Source organism: Littorina saxatilis, linkage group LG11 (genome assembly GCF_037325665.1).
Source record: "Littorina saxatilis isolate snail1 linkage group LG11, US_GU_Lsax_2.0, whole genome shotgun sequence".
Taxonomy (NCBI): domain Eukaryota; kingdom Metazoa; phylum Mollusca; class Gastropoda; order Littorinimorpha; family Littorinidae; genus Littorina; species Littorina saxatilis.
The window spans coordinates 8214460-8233078 of NC_090255.1; the positions used below are offsets into that span (position 1 = coordinate 8214460).

Sequence of the window (18619 nt, forward strand, 5' to 3'; positions counted from 1 at the left end):
GTTTGTTTGTTGTTAGCATTGGTTTTTGTTTTTTTTTTGGTCTCTTTTTCTTTCTTTTCCTCGTTGTTTGTTTGTTTCTTTTCTTCTTTCTGTCAGTCCGAATTTCCTTCTATACATTGATCACTTGATTGATTATTTGACTAATTAATTATTTTGGTTGGTAAGATTCCTATCCGTCTTGTGAACTGATTACATGTCTTGATTTAGTAACGTCATTTAAAAATGTATCTAATTAAATTCGTTTATGTTCCTTCTCTACTACTCACACTTTTCTTGACGCACTTCAACTTTCTGTAACTCCAGAAGAGGTCAGCTTGCGACTAATACGTCATCAGTCCGACCATCGTGTCAGACGTGACGCAGGAGAATCGTCAATGCCTGACGTATTGGTGATGCAGTTCCCTCTCAAGGGTGAAAACGTCATCCTCAGATTGTGGCGTTCCCGATACCCGCCCGTGTTCATGGTGGGAGAAGATGGACTAAGGGAGGTCACTGGACTTGATGATGTGAGTTATGTCCCTTCGTGTTAATGTTTTTTTCCCCTGGATTTTTAAAGTTACTGAACTTGTCACGTCCAGGTGCACGGAGCCCGTATATGGCTTTCAGTCATACCTTATCCACATTAACTTTGACGGTATTCTCTGTTCTGTTCTTACTTTTTGAGTGAGAGGCTAAGTTTCTTATCTGATTTAATGTGGACATACAGTTATGGCATATCCCGGTCTCATAAAGTTATGTTTTGCCATTTCGGTAAAAGCAAGCAAGCAAACAAACAAACAAACATCATAGGATTTACCTGTCTACCGAACAGAAACTGATCAGCAAATCCTCATATGTGACCCTCCACCACGAAATGAGTCGCATGTCACCTCTCGCGGTTCTGCGCTACGTTTAATACAAGTCCGGGGAGTGTTTGCTAACAGTGTGAGGGTCACCTTAGTCACAGGCTTATAACTCAAACAGTGTTCGCTCTTTTCTAAAACGGTTTTCACCACTGGATAGAGCATAACAAACTCTTTAGGAAAATGTAAAAATATGAAAATCATGCAAAGGTGACATGCGACTCATTCTGTGGTGGAGGGTCACATATTGTGTTGTTACATTTTTCTAAAAAGAGATAAAAACAAAAAATTAAAGAAAGATTAAAGAAAGAGTTTAAAAAATCTTTTCAAGATTTCAAATATTTGTCAGCTTTCCGTTTATTTTTATGTTTCTTGGATCGGCCAGTCCATCAATTTAAAAAAAAAACAAACTGGATTACCTGGAGATTGTGCAATATACCGGAGGCCCGGTAGCTCAGATGGTAGAGCACTGGACTTGTGATTGGAAGGTCGCAGGTTCGAAATTGGGCCGGGACGGACACGGTTCAACTTTATGTGCAGACCGAGAGGCGGAAGCCATGTCCCACCCCCGTATCACCACAATGGAACGAAAAAGACCTTGATCATTCTGCCATAAGTGCAGGTGGCTGAATACACCTAAACACGCAGACACCTGGGTAGCGCCACTCCGTTTCTGCTAGCTTTCCACTGGGAGCAAGCAACCCGAATTTGCCAGCGATGGGACAATTAAGTAATGAAAATCAAAAAATGAAAATTGATCTGTATTAATTATTTATTTAACTTCCACATAGTATTTTTCACTTTTCTGATTTGCGCATAAACGTTTGATTTTATTCATTTACATTTTGTTTGTAAAATGACTGTAAACCATTTTGGTTTCTGTACACCTTGCAGAATTCAACGTCAGTGTATTCTGATCCGTCCAGAGGAGCCTCCTTCATGGTCAAGAAATCAACAGATGGACAGTTCCTCCTGGTGAGTCGATGACCACTTGACCGGTCAGCTGTGTTGTTATTTGGTGGTTTGGTTTGGTTTGGTTTGTTTTGGTCACGAATCGTTTGGTTTGGTTTGATTCGGTTTCTTTTGGTTTGATTTGGATTGGAATGGTTTAGTTTGTTTTGGTTTGGTTTAATGTGGTTTCTTTTGGTTTGGTTTAGATTGGAATGGTTAAGTTTGGTTTGGTTTCGAATAGTGAAGTTTGGTTACGCATCGTTTGGTTTGGTTTGATTCGGTTCGGTTTGGTTTGGTTTGATTCGGTTCGGTTTGGTTTGGTTTGATTCGGTTCGGTTTGGTTTGGTTTGATTCGGTTCGGTTTGGTTTGATTTGATTAGGTTCGGTTTGGTTTGATTTGATTCGGTTTGGTATAGTATGGTATGGTATGGTATGGTATGGTATGGTATGGTATGGTATGGTTTGGTTTGGTTTGGTTTGGTTTGGTTGTTTTGGTTGGATTGGGTTGGTTACTCATAGTCTGGTTCGCTTTGGCATGGTTTGTTTGGTTTGGTTTGGTTTGGCATGGTTTGGTTTGGCTTGGTATGTCTTGGTATGGTATGCTATGCTATGCTACGCAATGCTATGCAATGGTTTGGAATAGAATGGATTGGTTTGGTTTGGTTTGGTTTGGTTTGGTTTGGTTTGGTTTAGCCTGGTTTGATCGGTTCGGTTTGATATGATTTTGAATGTTTTTGTTTGATTTGGTTTGGTTTGGTTTTGGATTCTTTCTTTTTTTTCTCGTTTTTCATGTCTCTTTATCTTGACTTCTCTTTCTCACTTGATTCCTCAGAACAATATTTAAATCTCTGTCTGTCTTTGGATTTGTCTTTGGTGTTTGTCTGTCTGTCTGTGTCTCTGTGTCTCTCCGTGTCTGTCTCTGTCTCTCTATGTCTGCCTGTCTGTCTCTCTCAACCCCCCCCCCCCCTCCATCTCTGTCTTTCTCTCTCGCCCCCTCTACCTTCCATTTCTCGCTCTCTATGACTCCCCAATTTCTTTCTAACTCTCTCATATCATAAAGAAACAGTTTACAATATTCGGCTTTTTTAAACTTTTCTCAAGGACGGCAATCTTCATCACCAAGGCAACCAGATGGACATGAAACCTGTAGCCCGCACAAAGCGTGCCGCTGGTGACGACAATACTCATACCGTCATGATCGCCGTCCCTGACGTCGTTGAATTTGAACACGACGGTGACGCTGACAGTAACCCTGAAGAACCGAAACGAAAAGTTGAAGACAGGAGGAAACGGCAGGTGCCAGTCGCTCAGCATGCAGTGGACACTGCCTTTGTTATTGACCATACCGATTTTGCTGCGTGAGTAGTTGTTTTCTTTTTGAGTGTGTTTGTCGGTTTGTTTTGGCCGACCGTCGTACTTTGCGTCTGTCTGTGATGGGATGAATTTGTTCGTCTGTCTGTGATGAGATGAATTTGTTCGTCTGTCTGTGATGAGATGAATTTGTTTGTCGGTCTGTTCGCTTACCTGTCTTGCCTGGCTGTCTGCACCTGCACTCTCTGAAACACGTTTTTCTTCCCATTCTGTCTGTCCTTCTGTTTGTCTGTCTGTCTGTCTGTATGTATGTGTGTCCCTCTCTCTTTCTGGCTCTCACTCACGGTCGGTTTGTCTGTCTGTCTGTCTGTCTGTCTGTCTGCCTGTATCTATCGCTCTCTCTCTCTCTCTCTGTCTGCCTGTCTGTCTGTCTATCTGTCTGTCTGCCTGCTTGCCTGTCTGTCTGTCTGTCTCTCTCTTTCTCTCTCTCTCTCTCTCTCTCTCTCTCTCTCTCTCTCTATCTATCTTTCTGTCTGTCTGCCTGTCTCTTTGTTTCTGTCTCGTGTTCTCTGTCTATCTCTCTCTGTCTCTGTCTGTCTGTCTGTCTGTCTCTCTCTCTCTCTCTCTCTCTCTCTCTCACTCTCTCTCTTTCTCTCTCTCTCTCTCTCGTGTCTCTGTTTCTGTCTGCCAGCCTCCCCCATATGTCTCTCGTTTTACTAATGCTCTACCTCTTTCTTTTTCAGTTTTCAAACTCGTTTCCCTGCAAACACTGTGACGGAAATCAGAAATTACTACACCTACATAGCACTGACGGTAGGTCATATCTGGTTGCTTATCATTTTAATATTCCGACATATTTTTGACAAAATTAAACATTCGATTTTTTCAACAAAAGATGATGGCTTAAGGTGTTACGAGTGTGTTCGGGTTGCGGTTCTTGCTCATGTTTATACTCACTGAGTTACTTCCCTTGGATCTGGATCTGAATCTGGATCTGGATAACCCGCCTGGGTTGGTGGTTTGCGGGTGCGAATGCGTATACGCACGGTTCAGTGTGCTTTCGCGAAAGGGTGTGTCATATGCACGGCTAGAACTAAGATACTTCTTGATTTCAGTAAATAGTTTCATTACATGTCAACTAGCTCGTTTTTAAATGATTTTTTAGAGATCGCCAAATGGTATTGTGTGAATAACATCATTCGATCGATTGTACGCACGGCGCCGTGCTTCTAGTAGCTCAGTCCATTCCTTCTTTCCGGTGTGGAAACAGACGTGTTTCTGGCGAAAGAATCGGCGTTTTCAACTTGCCATATCTTCATATTCATTCGGACTAGAACAACGAAATATAAATTTCTTGTAAAAAAAATCCCGAGCCTTGCGACTCTGGTAGTCATTTTCTTACGCGAAGCGGCCTTTGGTAGGTACGACAGTTTTAGTCACCCAAGTATATCTAAAACGCACGTGGACGAGTTTTCAATGGCGTATTTGAAGTCTGTGAATGTTGTGATTACAAATCATTTCGGGGCACCCCTCAGTCTATACGTACAGACAAACAAATTGCATGGAACGAAAGTTGAGAGGCTGGACTGTAAGTTGTTGTTTTGACTTCTACAAATCTCGCAGGTCTTTTATGCAAAACAGACTCAAAATTGCATTGTTCACGCAAGTGTAGATGACGAGACTATCGAAGGAATGGAATACACTTGCCTACAGATATAATAGACAGACACTGTCTATTTATATCTATGACTTACCCTAGCCCATATGTTAGAATAAAGAACATACTTTGCTCTTTTGAATGATGTATGATTTGGCACTGTACACAGGATTTTAGACCTGCCCCCGAAGTGATTTTTCCATAAACCCGTCAAAAAGCTCACTCTGTTTTGGCCGTAAAAAGCGCCCAAATGAAGTCAATTTCTAACCTGTGTCGTGTGTTCGAAGGAGTACATCTCAGCGATGCCATTGCCTTGCAACCTCAAAGAAATATATTTTAATAACCCGCTAAATGAACGGTTTTTTAGTGTGAAATAAAAGCCGGAGATTTGCTTCGTTTCTTTGCTGCGACACAAAACCAAAACCAACTATAGATCTGCGGTGACATTATGAGTTCGTTTTCGACATTGCAGTGAAGTTGCGTGGATCTTCGACGATTCCCGTTCGGTTTAATGTGGATAGAGCTTTGATTGAATGTAACTGCTTTGAAAAGTTACAACATGAGTCCTTGGGATCGATGTTTTTCGGTAAACTTCTTCGTATCCTTGACTTTACTTTTGACTTGAACAGATCCAGATCGGCTGGGGCTGTTGATCGCCTACACAGATCTATATGAAGTTGACTCGACACGGCGAACTGCCGAATCCGTGCCCTCTCGTCGGTCCTACCCCCAAATCCCTTACCAGCCTCAGACCCCACCTCACCATTCTAACCTCACTGGCGTACTATGTGTGATTATCCCTTCCTCATGAAAGAGAAAGTGGAGAAAGGGGAAAAATGAAGAAATGTTTTTTTTTTGACAAATTTTTTTAAGTCCAAAAAAGATGAGAAATATTCATAACAAATTCAGTTTTGGGTCTTTTTCAAATCTGTTTGATGCATCTTTTCTGTGACCATTGTGGCTATGCACTGACACACAAATAAGTGGAGAAAAGGGAGAAATGAAGATTTTTTCTCACTGCACAACAGTCAGGGATTAGGGTTACATGTTTACATGTACATTGTCAAGAGGTCAAAACAAATTTTAAAAGCTGTTGAACACTGCACTAGTGTTGCTCTAATCAAGGCGAGTCTGGAACAATAGGTCCACCCCACCAAAAAGTGAACATGGAATTAGTTATGATTTTTTGGCTTGGGTACGGCCAAGTGAACAAGGTAGGAAAGGTTAGAAATAGTCATAACAAGTTCACTTTTGGGTCTTTTTCAAATCTGTTTGCTGCATCTTTTCTGTGACCATTGTGGCTATGCACTGACACTCAAAAAGGTGGAGAAAGGGGAAAAAATGAAGATTTTTTTCTCACCACACAACAGTCAGGGATAGTCAGGGATTGTTGACATGTACATTGTCAAGAGGTCAAAACAAATTTTAAAAGCTGTTGGACACTGCACTAGTGTTGCTCTAATCAAGGCGAGTCTGGAACAATAGGTCCACCCCACCAAAAATCAACATGGAATTAGTTATGATTTTTTTTGCCTTTTTGCTTGGGTACGGCCAAGTCAAAAAGGTGAGAGGGGTTACAAATAGTCATAACAAGTTCAGTTTGGGGTCTTTTTCAAATCTGTTTGATGCATCTTGTCTGTGACCATTGTGGCTATGCACTGACACTCAAAAAGGTGGAGAAAGGGGAAAAATGAAGATTTTTTTCTCACCACACAACAGTCAGGGATAGTCAGGGATTGTTAACATGTACATTGTCAAGAGGTCAAAACAAATTTTAAAAGCTGTTGGACGCTGCACTAGTGTTGCTCTAATCAAGGCGAGTCTGGAACAATAGGTCCACCCCACCAAAAATCAACATGGAATTAGTTATGATTTTTTTTGCCTTTTTGCTTGGGTACGGCCAAGTCAAAAAGGTGAGAGGGGTTACAAATAGTCATAACAAGTTCAGTTTGGGGTCTTTTTCAAATCTGTTTGATGCATCTTGTCTGTGACCATTGTGGCTATGCACTCAAAGTCAAAAAAGTGCAGAAAGGTGACAAATGAAGATTTTTCCTTCTTTCAAGACAATGTGTGATTTGGCACATTTTGCCTCAGTCTTTATCAAGAGCCTGTCTAACCCACTTTGAAGCTGTTAGAGACTGCAGTAGTGTTCCTTACATCAAGGCGAGTGCACAATGGTGCATTTCGAACCCACCCCCCCCCCCCTAATGTTCACTTTAATATCAATAAATCAATAGATATTCAGTCACAGTTTAACTAACTCATTCACCCTCATCACTCACTCATCCATCCATCACAACAACACTGTTTGATGCACAAACTGCCTGCCTTCCGCACTGGGAAGCCGCTTCGCTTCGCAACAACAACACTGAAAACTCGCCGGGAAATACCCCCACCACACGTGTCACACGTGTGCTTGTTTCTTCCGACTAATATCAATTTTGGAGAAAAAAAGGACAAAACTGGATGAAAAATTCTACGGCCCCAGCAATCTCATTACTCTGAAAGGGGAACCGGAAGTGGCTGGTCCTCAGGTTTCAAAGTTGACCGATATTCCCACTAAAGTGACCTAGATCCAAAGCCAGCCATCCATTAGAATGTAGGTCCGTGCGCCCACAGTCCAATGCCGCGAATTGTTGTTACAGCCCCTGACTTTTTTATGTACGGAATCCGGTAGTCTTTTTGTTGTTGTTAAATAATTATATTGCCAAACGTTATGACATTTTGAGATAATTGAACAAGTTTCAATACACATTGGCTGAGCACCTGTGTGCTCAAAGGAAATGTCGCTTGTTTTTATCAAAAACTAATTTTCAATGGTCATTCGTGCAAACCGTCACACAAACATGCGTGCCTCTGTGTCTCTGTGAGTATGCGTGTGGCTGCTTTCATAGTTAGGGTGCAGGCGTTTTTAATCATTTACCCCACACCAAAAGCCCCCCACACACACACACCACCAACCCCCCCCCCCCCCCCCACACACACACACACCCCGATACCTGTCAAATTCCCTCAGAATGCATGAACAATTCCGTTACCTCAGATCATCACCAGGAAAAATTCCTCCGCATCCAAAATATCAGGACTTTAGATATCAGATACCGACTTTATGTAATGCGCTTCAAAATCATATTCGCAAAGAGAGAGAGAGAGAGAGAGAGAGAGAGAGAGAGAGAGAGAGAGAGAGAGAGAGAGAGAGAGAGAGAGAGAGAGCTGGACACGAAGAAGGGAAGCTACAATCGCCCCAGGCCATATATATTATATATGTGTGTGTGTGTGTGTGTGTGTGTGTGTGTGTGTGTGGTGTGCGATTCATAGAAATTTACTGGACAGATCTTCATGAAACTTTGCACACAAATGTTCCGACCCCCAACCCTTCACCCTGATTCAAACTCATGTATCACAAGTCCAGCGCTCTACCAACTGACCTAGAGCGCTCCCAAATTATTTCTTTTTATCATTTTTGTCAGTCAAGATAATGGGGGTGGGGTTGGTACGGGAATAATTGTGAAGCAGACAATAAGGCAACAACTTATTTTGTTTACAGGTATTGTAGATGTATACAGTGAACTTAGCTGTGTTCAAGTTTAGTTATGTTTCTGTCGAGCGAAGTTTTTTTAAATACGTTTTTACTACTAAAGGAGTGATAATTTTATGTGTACGCCCTCGAGAAACCTCGATCATTTTCTGAAAATGTACGTTGATAAGTACCGTTTTATGATAAAGTTATACTCTCCATTCATTTATATACACAAACTAATGTTTCATTTATTATTTGTAGAGCTAAATATGTCAGTTGGGATCATGTTAAAAATCGCAGTGTTTTTCGCAAAATCGTACTTGACAACCCCCAGTAAAAAAATTCTAAAAAAAAAGTTAATACGTCAACCTCTTTTTTTCTTTGCACAGATGTGTCCATATTGCTTAGAGGAACCTGTGCACAAAATGTGTAATGTTTCTTTCACGCGATTTGAACACACAAGTAACCCCTTAAGAATTGCAGTGTTTTTCCCAAAATCGTACTTGACAACCCCCGGTAAAAAAAATTCTAAAAAAAATATTAATACGTCGACCACCTTTTTTCTTTGCACAGATGTGTCCATATTGCTTAGAGGAACCTGTGCACAAAATGTGTAATGTTTCTTTCACGCGATTTTTTTTTAAATACGTTTTTACTACTAAAGGAGTGATAATTTTATGTGTACGCCCTCGATAAACCTCGATCATTTTCTGAAAATGCACGTTGATAAGTACCGTTTTATGATAAAGTTATACTCTCCATTCATTTATATACACAAACTAATGTCTCATTTATTATTTGTAGAGCTAAATATGTCAGTTGGGATCATGTTAAGAATCGCAGTGTTTTTCGCAAAATCGTACTTGACAACCCCCAGTAAAAAAATTCTAAAAAAAAAGTTAATACGTCAACCTCTTTTTTTCTTTGCACAGATGTGTCCATATTGCTTAAAGGAACCTGTGCACAAAATGTGTAATGTTTCTTTCACGCGATTTGAACACACAAGTAACCCCTGAAGAATCGCAGTGTTTTTCGCAAAATCGTACTTGACAACCCCCGGTAAAAAAATTCTAAAAAAAAATTTAATACGTCGACCACCTTTTTTCTTTGCACAGATGTGTCCATATTGCTTAGAGGAACCTGTGCACAAAATGTGTAATGTTTCTTTCACGCGAATTTTTTTTAAATACGTTTTTACTACTAAAGGAGTGATAATTTTATGTGTACGCCCTCGAGAAACCTCGATCATTTTCTGAAAATGCACGTTGATAAGTACCGTTTTATGATAAAGTTATACCCTCCATTCATTTATATACACAAACTAATGTCTCATTTATTATTTGTAGAGCTAAATATGTCAGTTGGGATCATGTTAAAAATCGCATTGTTTTTCGCAAAATCGTACTTAACAACCCCCAGTAAAAAAATTCTAAAAAAAAAGTTAATACGTCGACCCCCTTTTTTCTTTGCACAGATGTGTCCATATTGCTTAAAGGAACCTGTGCACAAAATGTGTAATGTTTCTTTCACGCGATTTGAACACACAAGTAACCCCTTAAGCTCGTTTCTTTTAACATTGACGATGTAAATTAATTTGACGTTATTTTGCCTAACAGTTGAACAACATCTACGCTTCAGTGGTGGTCGTGGACCCGACAATTGACATCAAAGTTCCGGTCACCGCTCTGTATATTGTCCAGGTCAGTCATTACTTTACGGTTCATTCACTGATCCAATCAGTCATCAAATCATCTCTATTTTCTCCCGTACCTTTTGTAATATTCTACTTTTGGTTCAATTTTGTTTGTTTGTTTGCTTAACGCCCAGCCGACCACGAAGGGACATATCAGGACGGTGCTGCTTTGACATATAACGTGCGCCACACACAAGACAGAAGTCGCAGCACAGGCTTCATGTCTCCCCCAGTCACATTATTCTGACACCGGACCAACCAGTCCTAGCACTAACCCCATAATGCCAGACGCCAGGCGGAGGAGCCTCTAGATTGCCAATTTTAAAGTCTTAGGTATGACCCGGCCGGGGTTCGAACCCACGACCTCCCGATCACGGGGCGGACGCCTTACCACTAGGCCAACCGTGCCGGTCTTTTGGTTCATAATGCAAGGGAAACAGCTCGGTGTTTTCCCGGGAATGAGGCTATATCCATGGCGTCGTGCTTATGATTCAACTAGCAGTTAAGCCCGGTGTAACACGAGAAAATTACTCCCACGAGATTTTTACTCCGGAGTAAACATTTCGTACGAAAAAGTTACTCCCTTTACGAAAAAAGCACTCCCCCATTGCACGAGAAAATTACTCCCCAAGACAGGTGAGTTCCGAGTAAAAATTTCGTACAAAAATGTTACTCCCCTGACGAATAAATAACGAATAAATTACTTCACCCCAACACGAGCAATTTAACTTCCCATGCCAGGTGTACGACATTTTTACTCCCTTGTCCCCTGTTAGCCTTGGTGGTGGAAGTGGTGGAAGGAGGGTAGCGCGACATTCGTTTGCGCGAGATCACTTATTGGCATTATCCCTTCGCCCGCATCCCATTTTTGCGTGCGAGATTTTTACTGGAAGTAAAAACAATGGGGAGTAAAAATTTCGTGGAGGGAATAATTTTTTCGTGCCTTGGGGAGTTCCTTTCTCGTACAAAAAGTGTACTCGGAGTAAGAATTTCGTACGAAATATTTACTCCGGAGTACATTTTTCGTGGAGTAAAAATTTCGTGTTACACCGGCTTCGCCCGGGTGTAAGCGGAGCCCCATAGCAATTTAAGACTCTCACTATCAGCGTTATCTCCCTTGTTTTGATTCAAACAAAACGTAAGAGTTACCTTCCTTAGCTTCTAGAAATGTCCGGAACTGTCCAGTTAATTTTTCTTTCTTCGTTTCTTCTTCTCATTGGAGCAATAGAGAGTCCCTAATATCACAGGCATTATGTGCTTGCTACATATGAACAGTAGGCACTGGATTGGTCTTGCACTATATAGCCTGTATTAAAGGCACAGTGCAGCTCACAGCCTTCGTTTTGCGTTTTTGTTGCAACTGAGTGCATTTACAGTTCAAAAATCCTCCTATGGTAGTAAAACAAACCCAAAACTACCCAACGACGACATATGTGAAGCTCGACAGTTTCTTGTTCACGCGAGTGCAACATTACCTTAGTTATTACGTGGTGTTTGGTCGGAGTTCGATTCAACTGAGTGATTCCGGCCTCCATTTTGTTTTACACAAACTCATGATGACGTCTGACATAGTTTGCTAGTGACTGTCTTTTTGTGCATGATGTGGTGATCTACCTGATCTAAATTTAGATCCAAAAATAGGTCAAGACCAGCCAGTACGAAATTAATTCGTAAAAAAATTCCAGTTCTTGACTCTTTGGGTGCAAGTCAATGAAACTTGGTAGTTCTTCTAACGGATAGCTGCCTGAGGTATGACTAAAAGCCCCAGGGGCTCCGTGCACCTGGATTTGACAAGTTCAGTACCTTTAAATAAAGGGGAGGTCCATAATCTGAGAAAAGAAACAATGAATCAAGAAACTAAAACCCAGGTGCACATCTGCGGCTCCTGGGGAGTGTGCATGCAGACTATATTGTTCCTGCCTCTTGCCATCTTAGAGATATGGCGACCACAGACACACACACACACACACACACACACACACACACACACACACACACACACACATACCTAAAGTGTGGATGGTTACCTAAGAGGCGGCACTGGGTGTAGTGCCTTTCTAGTGCACTTGCACTACAACAGCACTGGGTGCAGTACTCGCTCCGGCATCGAAGAATTTTGCACTAAAAAATGCACAAAATTTGACCTATTTCGTCGCCTATAGAGGACGGAAAGAATGTCATTTTGAACATTGTTATGACATTCTTTCCGTCAAAAAAGTCAATTTAACGGTGTTAAATGAAGCGACCATCCACGCAATTAGGTTGCCATCCAGAGTTTAGGTTGCCATCCACGTGTGGATGGTTGCCTTATGGTGATTTAGGCAACCAAACCTGTGGAAACATGGGTACACACACACACACACACACACACACACACACACACACACACACACACCAGGGCCGGACCAAATGAGTTGTAAGGGGGGGGGTTCCTCCTTTTTTTTTGGGGGGGGGGGGCAAATCAGCGAAGTGGCGAAGCAAGGGGGTTGGGGGGCATGCTCCCCCGGAAACTTTTTGAAAAACGGTTAAAATCTGTGCAATCTGTTCAAAACTTGACTAAATATAAAATTAAAAAAACAACACTCAAAGCAAGGTACATGCTTTTTCCAGGGGTGGGGTTCCGGAACCCCTGGAACCCCCCCCCCCCCCTGGGTCCGGCCCTGCACACACACACACACTTACATCCATCAGTATCGGGTTCGTTCGTCAAGAAAAATAGTTATCCTTAAATCAATGCATTTTCAGTACAACCCGCAGTTAACGCCATCACCATAGCAACTAGAGAGTGGAGCCTACCTGGATAAATTCATTGACTGAAGCCCATTAAATCATCATTTCCTTGTGTACTCATAATTAGATCCTATATGTTTTGAGTGTGTTTTTTGTTTGTTTTTGTTTTTTGGCTCACGTAAGTGTAGCCTATGCGATGCTAACTTTTGTCTGTCTGTGCGTGCGTGCGTGCGTGTGTGTGTGTGTGATAGAAACTTTAACATTTCCGAGTCTATGGATAAAGCTCGCATAAGAAGATTACGTCTCGGTCAAAAGTGTTTGACATGTGTGATAGAAACTTTAACATTTGAAGACGTCACATTATGACGTAAGAGGGTTAGAAAGTCTCGGTCATTGTTATTGTGAGCGGGTCGAGACTAGTTGGCAGATCTAGTGTCTCGCTTTCTTGCACAGTTTCACCTATGCTTACTGTGTGTGTGTGTGTGTGTGTGTGTGTGTGTGTGTGTGTGTGTGTGTGTGTGTGTGTGTGTGTGTGTGTGTGTGTGTGTGTGTGTGTGTGTGTGTGTGTGTGTGTGTGTGTATGTGTGACGGAGTGATTGAGTTTGTGTTACTGTTTGTCGATTTCTTACGTGAGCCTTGAAGGCTTCGCCTCTTGTTCCCAGTATGTTGTGCATTCTTATATCACTCATGGATTTTTTTTAAACTTAAAAAAATAAATGTTTTGGGAATAATTGAACATTTTGTGCAGTCTGACGCAAACGGATTCGCGATAGAAGATGATGGGTTACTGTGGAGGGTTAAGACCATTTGTAAACCTTATGACTTTGTTGTGTACTCTTTGTTAACTCATTTATTGGGGTTTCTCTTATTTCTAATTTAAAAAAAAATCTTTTTGATGAATGGTGGATATTCTGTGCAGTCTGCTGCCAACGGCAACGCCATCACGGAAGAAGCTGATGAGTTATTATAGAGGGTTAAGATCATTATCTGTAAACCTGATGATTTTGTTGTGTACTAGCTTTTTGTTAACTCACGGGTGGGTTTTTTTTTTACAACTGTCGCCAATGTTTTTACAGAGTGACGTTAAATAAACGATTTTATCATCATCATTTATCTCTCCTTTTTTAATTGTTTTCACTTTTTAAACTTTTTGATATGAGTGATCTGACAATATCATTCGTTAACTCATGGATTTTTTCAGTTTTTTTTCAGATTAAAATTTAAAAAAAAAAGTTTTTTCAAATTATCATTTTTATATTTAATTCTTTTTTTCTAAATTGATAAATGGTGAATATTTTGTGCAGTCTGCTGTCAACGCCATCGTGGTAGAAGCTGACGGACAACTAGAGGGGGGTGCCTACCTCAACGCTTTCATTGCATGGATTCCCAACCACCTTCCTAACGGCGATCATTACATGGCTTTCACCGCGTGAGTGGATATTTTATACCAAGGTCTACTGCCTTAAATCACAGACTCAATAACACGCAAGCGCTCCCACATGCACACACAGACGCGCACACACACGCACGCACGTACGCGCGCTCATACACACATACGCATACACACCCACACGTATGCACGCACGTACACGCGCGGACGCACACACATGCACGTACATGCACACTCACACACATACACACACACACATATGCACACACACATACACACATATGCACACACACACACAGACACACACACACACACACACACACACAAATAAATATATCACATGACAAGTAACACGCTAGGCCAAAAAAAAAAATAGGTCTGTTTACGGTAACCCGACCGACCCTAGTTTTTTCGCGCGACCCTAGACTCTTTTTTTTGGCATTTGGGGGAAAAAAAAAAAAAAAAAAAATGTTTTTTTTGGCAAAATAACGTAAAAATATGGTTTTTTGGGAAAAAAAAAAAAAAAAAAAAATCCCGACCTACCGACCCTATTTTTTTGGCCTATGTTACCGTAAACAGACCTATTTTTTTTGGCCCTATCATTCCCATGCTTTATAAAACAAAATAAAACAATATCTGTGTCTGTTTTCAGTTATGATATCATTTTTAACGGCGATGGAGCAGTCGGTAAGTTGGAGTATGTTCTTCTTTTGCAATCGTGTGGGATGATGACGTTTTCTATCGTTGTTTTTAACTGACTTCACCCATAACAAAGATTTCGCTTTCGTAAATAACATATGATAATGAAGATGACAAATAAAAGAATCTAGTTGCTGATATTTACTAAATATTGTTGACGTTATTTTTTTTATATAACATTAAGCATCGATGACGTCACGTTTAGTGACGTTGGTGATCTTTGACTTGTTGGGAAATGACGTTCTTTCATAGTTTAACTGACTCTATACTACACATATTGACGTTGCTGCTGACATAACAAAAATTGATAGCGAAGATGGAATACAAACAGATCTAGTTGTTGCTGACATAACAAAAATTGATAGCGAAGATGGAATACAAACAGATCTAGTTGTTGCTGACATAACAAAAATTGATAGCGAAGATGGAATACAAACAGATCTAGTTGTTGCTGACATAACAAAAATTGATAGCGAAGATGGAATACAAACAGATCTAGTTGTTGCTGACATAACAACAATTGATAGCGAAGATGGAATACAAACAGATCTAGTTGTTGAGCTTGCATCAACATGCACAGACATAACATTGATGACGTCACGTTTGATGACGTTGTCGACCTCTGACGTGTTACAGGCGTTGCGGAGACTGCCCAGGTGTGCACGGCGCGTAGTGTGTCAGTGGTGAAGAACGGGTTCCAGTCAGACGTGGCTCACACTGCTGCCCACGAATTAGGACACACGTCAGTACTTTCGGAGAGAGTGAGAGAGAGAGAGAGAAAGAGAGAGGGGGAGAGGGAGAGAGAGAGAGAGAGAGAGAGAGAGAGAGAGAGAGAGAGAGAGAGAGAGAGAGAGAGAGAGAGAGAGAGAGAGAGAGAGAGAGAGAGAGAGAGAGAAATGGCATGGAAATACGATTTAATGAACAAAGGCCGCGGCCCACTTCATGTTGAGTACAAAACTCGCAACTAAAAAGGCAATAACAACAAAAACATGATTCGTAGGCACATCTATATATATATACGACTAGTGTCTGTCTGTCTGTCTGTCTGTCTGTTCGCGATGCACGGCCAAAGTTCTCGGTTGATCTTTTTCAAATTTGGACACCGTATTCAGCTACACCCCGGACACAACCTCATCGATGAGATATTTCAACACGTGCTCTCAGCGCGCAGCGCTGTGCGCGCTGAACCGATTTTTTTTTTTGGGGGTCTGGATCCACTACCAGTAACTCTTCCTTATCTTCTCCAGTGTTTTCAGCCGCGATTATCTCCCTTCCTCCGTGTGGCGTCAATCCATATTCCCGTTACTACGTTTACTATTTTTAGAAGGTCACTGCACGTTACTATTTTTAGAAGATCTTCAGTGTTTTGCGCGTTTATCTCCTTTCCTTCGTGCGCCGGCAAAGCCGGCGCCAGGCGCAGCCTGGTATTCGGCTCTATTTCTTCCCGGCGAAGCCGGTACACGGCGAAGCGGGTAATCATCTAGTAAGTCAATACACGTAAAATAAACTTACACATCTTACCAAATAGTATTCTCTCTGTCTGTCTCTCTCAAGGTCTATCCCTTTGTATTTTTCTCTCACTTTCTCTGAGAGAGAGACGGAGACAGAGAATTGTGCTGAGTATGAGGAAAAATGTACTTACTTACTACCCGTTATGCCGCTTGGCAAAAATGTGTAACGGTAAAAATGGTGGCGGGGTGGGGGCCGATTTATTTTTTCAAATAAGTAGCCTTTAACAACCACATTGCCCTTAACCTTTCCGTTTTTGTCTGGTCGATTTTGAGGGTACCCTTACTTGAGCGGCGGTCACGTGATCCATGTAAAAGAAATATTTAATACAAAAGAGGATCCGGGGGGCCCGGGTAGCTCAGGTGGTAGAGCACTGGACTTGTGATCGAGAGGTCGCTGGTTCGAATCCGGGCCGGGACGGACACGGGTCAACTTTATGTGCAGACCCAGAGACGGTATCCATCTCCCACCCCCGTGTCACCACAATGGCACGTTAAAGATCTTGGTCATTCTACCATAAGTGCAGATGGCTGATACCACCTAAACACGCATACATCAAAAGCCGTGAGGGCGTAAACACTCGAATCGTATTTAAACCAATTCATGTCCAATATAGGCAATTAAGACCTGACGGACAATAAGCCCCTTAAAATTTACTTTTTAAAGAGGATCCTTAAGGTTTAGTGAACGGCCTTCACTAGCCTACACAGTTATATTGAAATGACACGGGAATTAATGCTTTAATTTGGGTTTGAAATCTGTTGCAATATTGTTTTGGCCAAGTTTATATATATATATACTGTTCAAAAAAAGAAACGCATAGCTTGTAATATTTGGTTAATTTAGTTATATGGCTACAAGGATATCCACCAAACTGCAGAAAATGTTTATCTGGTCGTCGACCTTTCGTCCATTGCCACAAGTGAGCTCTGCACGTGACGCATGCGTTATCAGTGGCTACAATGTCAAAATTGCTCATTTGGCATGACCACTCGTCATGCTTCAGTGTAATCTCGTGAAACTCAGGGAATATTGAGCTCTCACCATGTCTTCCAAAACCCATAAAAGCGGATTGTTCGCCACAAAGAAATCAGACGACAATTCAGCGACGAAAGATGGCCCGATTGAGCAGAGAAGACCGCCAAATTGCATTGGGTCGTTTACAAGCAGGCCAAAGTCAAAGTGCAATCGCCAGGCACTTCCACGTGTCCCAGAGCACCATCAGTAGACTGTGGGTCAGGTTTCAAGCCACTGGCCGGCTCCGTTGCTGACTTGCCACGAGCGGGAAGACCAAGGGCGACAACTGCTGCTCACGACCGCTTCATACGGCTCCGCCACCTCCGGAATCGTTTCCTGTCGGCCTCATCTTCTGTCCAGGCTCTCCCCGGGCCACACCGATTATCGGACCAGACCGTGCGGAACCGCTTGCATGAAGCTGGTTTGAGAGCTCGCAGACCTCACAGAGGAGCTGTCCTCACCCGCCGCCATCGCCAGAACCGAGTGCAGTGGGGCAACCAGCACCTTCGCTGGACCGTCCGGAATCACTGGAGACACGTGTGGTTCAGCGACGAGTCCTACTTCCTGCTCCAGCGACATGATGGTCGGAGGAGGGTCTACCGGAGAGTAAACGAACGTTACGCGCCCAACTGTGTGGATGAGGCACCCGTTCATGGTGGTGGAGGCGTCATGGTGTGGGGGGCGATCAATACCGCTGGAAGGAGCACCCTGGTGCACGTCCAAGGGCGCATAACTGCCCAGCGATACGTGGAGGAAATTCTGCGCCCACACGCCCTTCCTCTTCTGGCTGACCAGGATGCCATATTCCAGCAGGACAACGCTCGCCCGCACACAGCACGACTCACCACCCAGTTCCTCACCGACCACCATGTCCAGGTGCTTCCCTGGCCATCCATGTCGCCAGACATGAACCCGATAGAACACCTCTGGGATGAATTGGACAGACGTGTGCGCAGGCGAGAAGAAGCGCCGGCAAATCACCGCGATCTATTGCAGGCACTTCAGGAGGAGTGGGACACCATCCCACAGCAAGATATCCAGCATCTGATCCAGTCCATGCCCAGAAGGTGCCGGGCAGTTGTTGCTGCTCAAGGCAGTCACACCCCCTACTGACTTGACAGCCTCGGCACCCAATCGTATTGATTGACTGATTGATTTGAAGATGCAAATGAACTGTGTGTGCATTCAACTGTGTCCATACCAAATTTCAAACAAATAATCTTGGATTTTCTGTTATTTTTTTCGAAAAATAAAACAAATTTGGCAAGTAGCAACTATGCGTTTCTTTTTTTGAACAGTA

At 42.4% G+C, this 18619-nt stretch overlaps 1 protein-coding gene across 1 annotated transcript in view; it reads left to right on the top strand.

Annotated features, from left to right (window-relative positions):
* The window catches only part of LOC138980825 (snake venom metalloproteinase BaP1-like), a 29099-nt gene that overhangs the window by 6805 nt on the left and 3675 nt on the right, over positions 1-18619 (top strand). Inside the window, exons 2-9 of the mRNA XM_070353709.1 lie at positions 304-506; positions 1737-1817; positions 2895-3151; positions 3848-3917; positions 9898-9981; positions 14009-14133; positions 14747-14781; positions 15430-15535. Coding sequence (XP_070209810.1) covers positions 304-506; positions 1737-1817; positions 2895-3151; positions 3848-3917; positions 9898-9981; positions 14009-14133; positions 14747-14781; positions 15430-15535 — 961 coding nt within the window. The remainder of the gene's footprint in view (positions 1-303; positions 507-1736; positions 1818-2894; positions 3152-3847; positions 3918-9897; positions 9982-14008; positions 14134-14746; positions 14782-15429; positions 15536-18619) is intronic.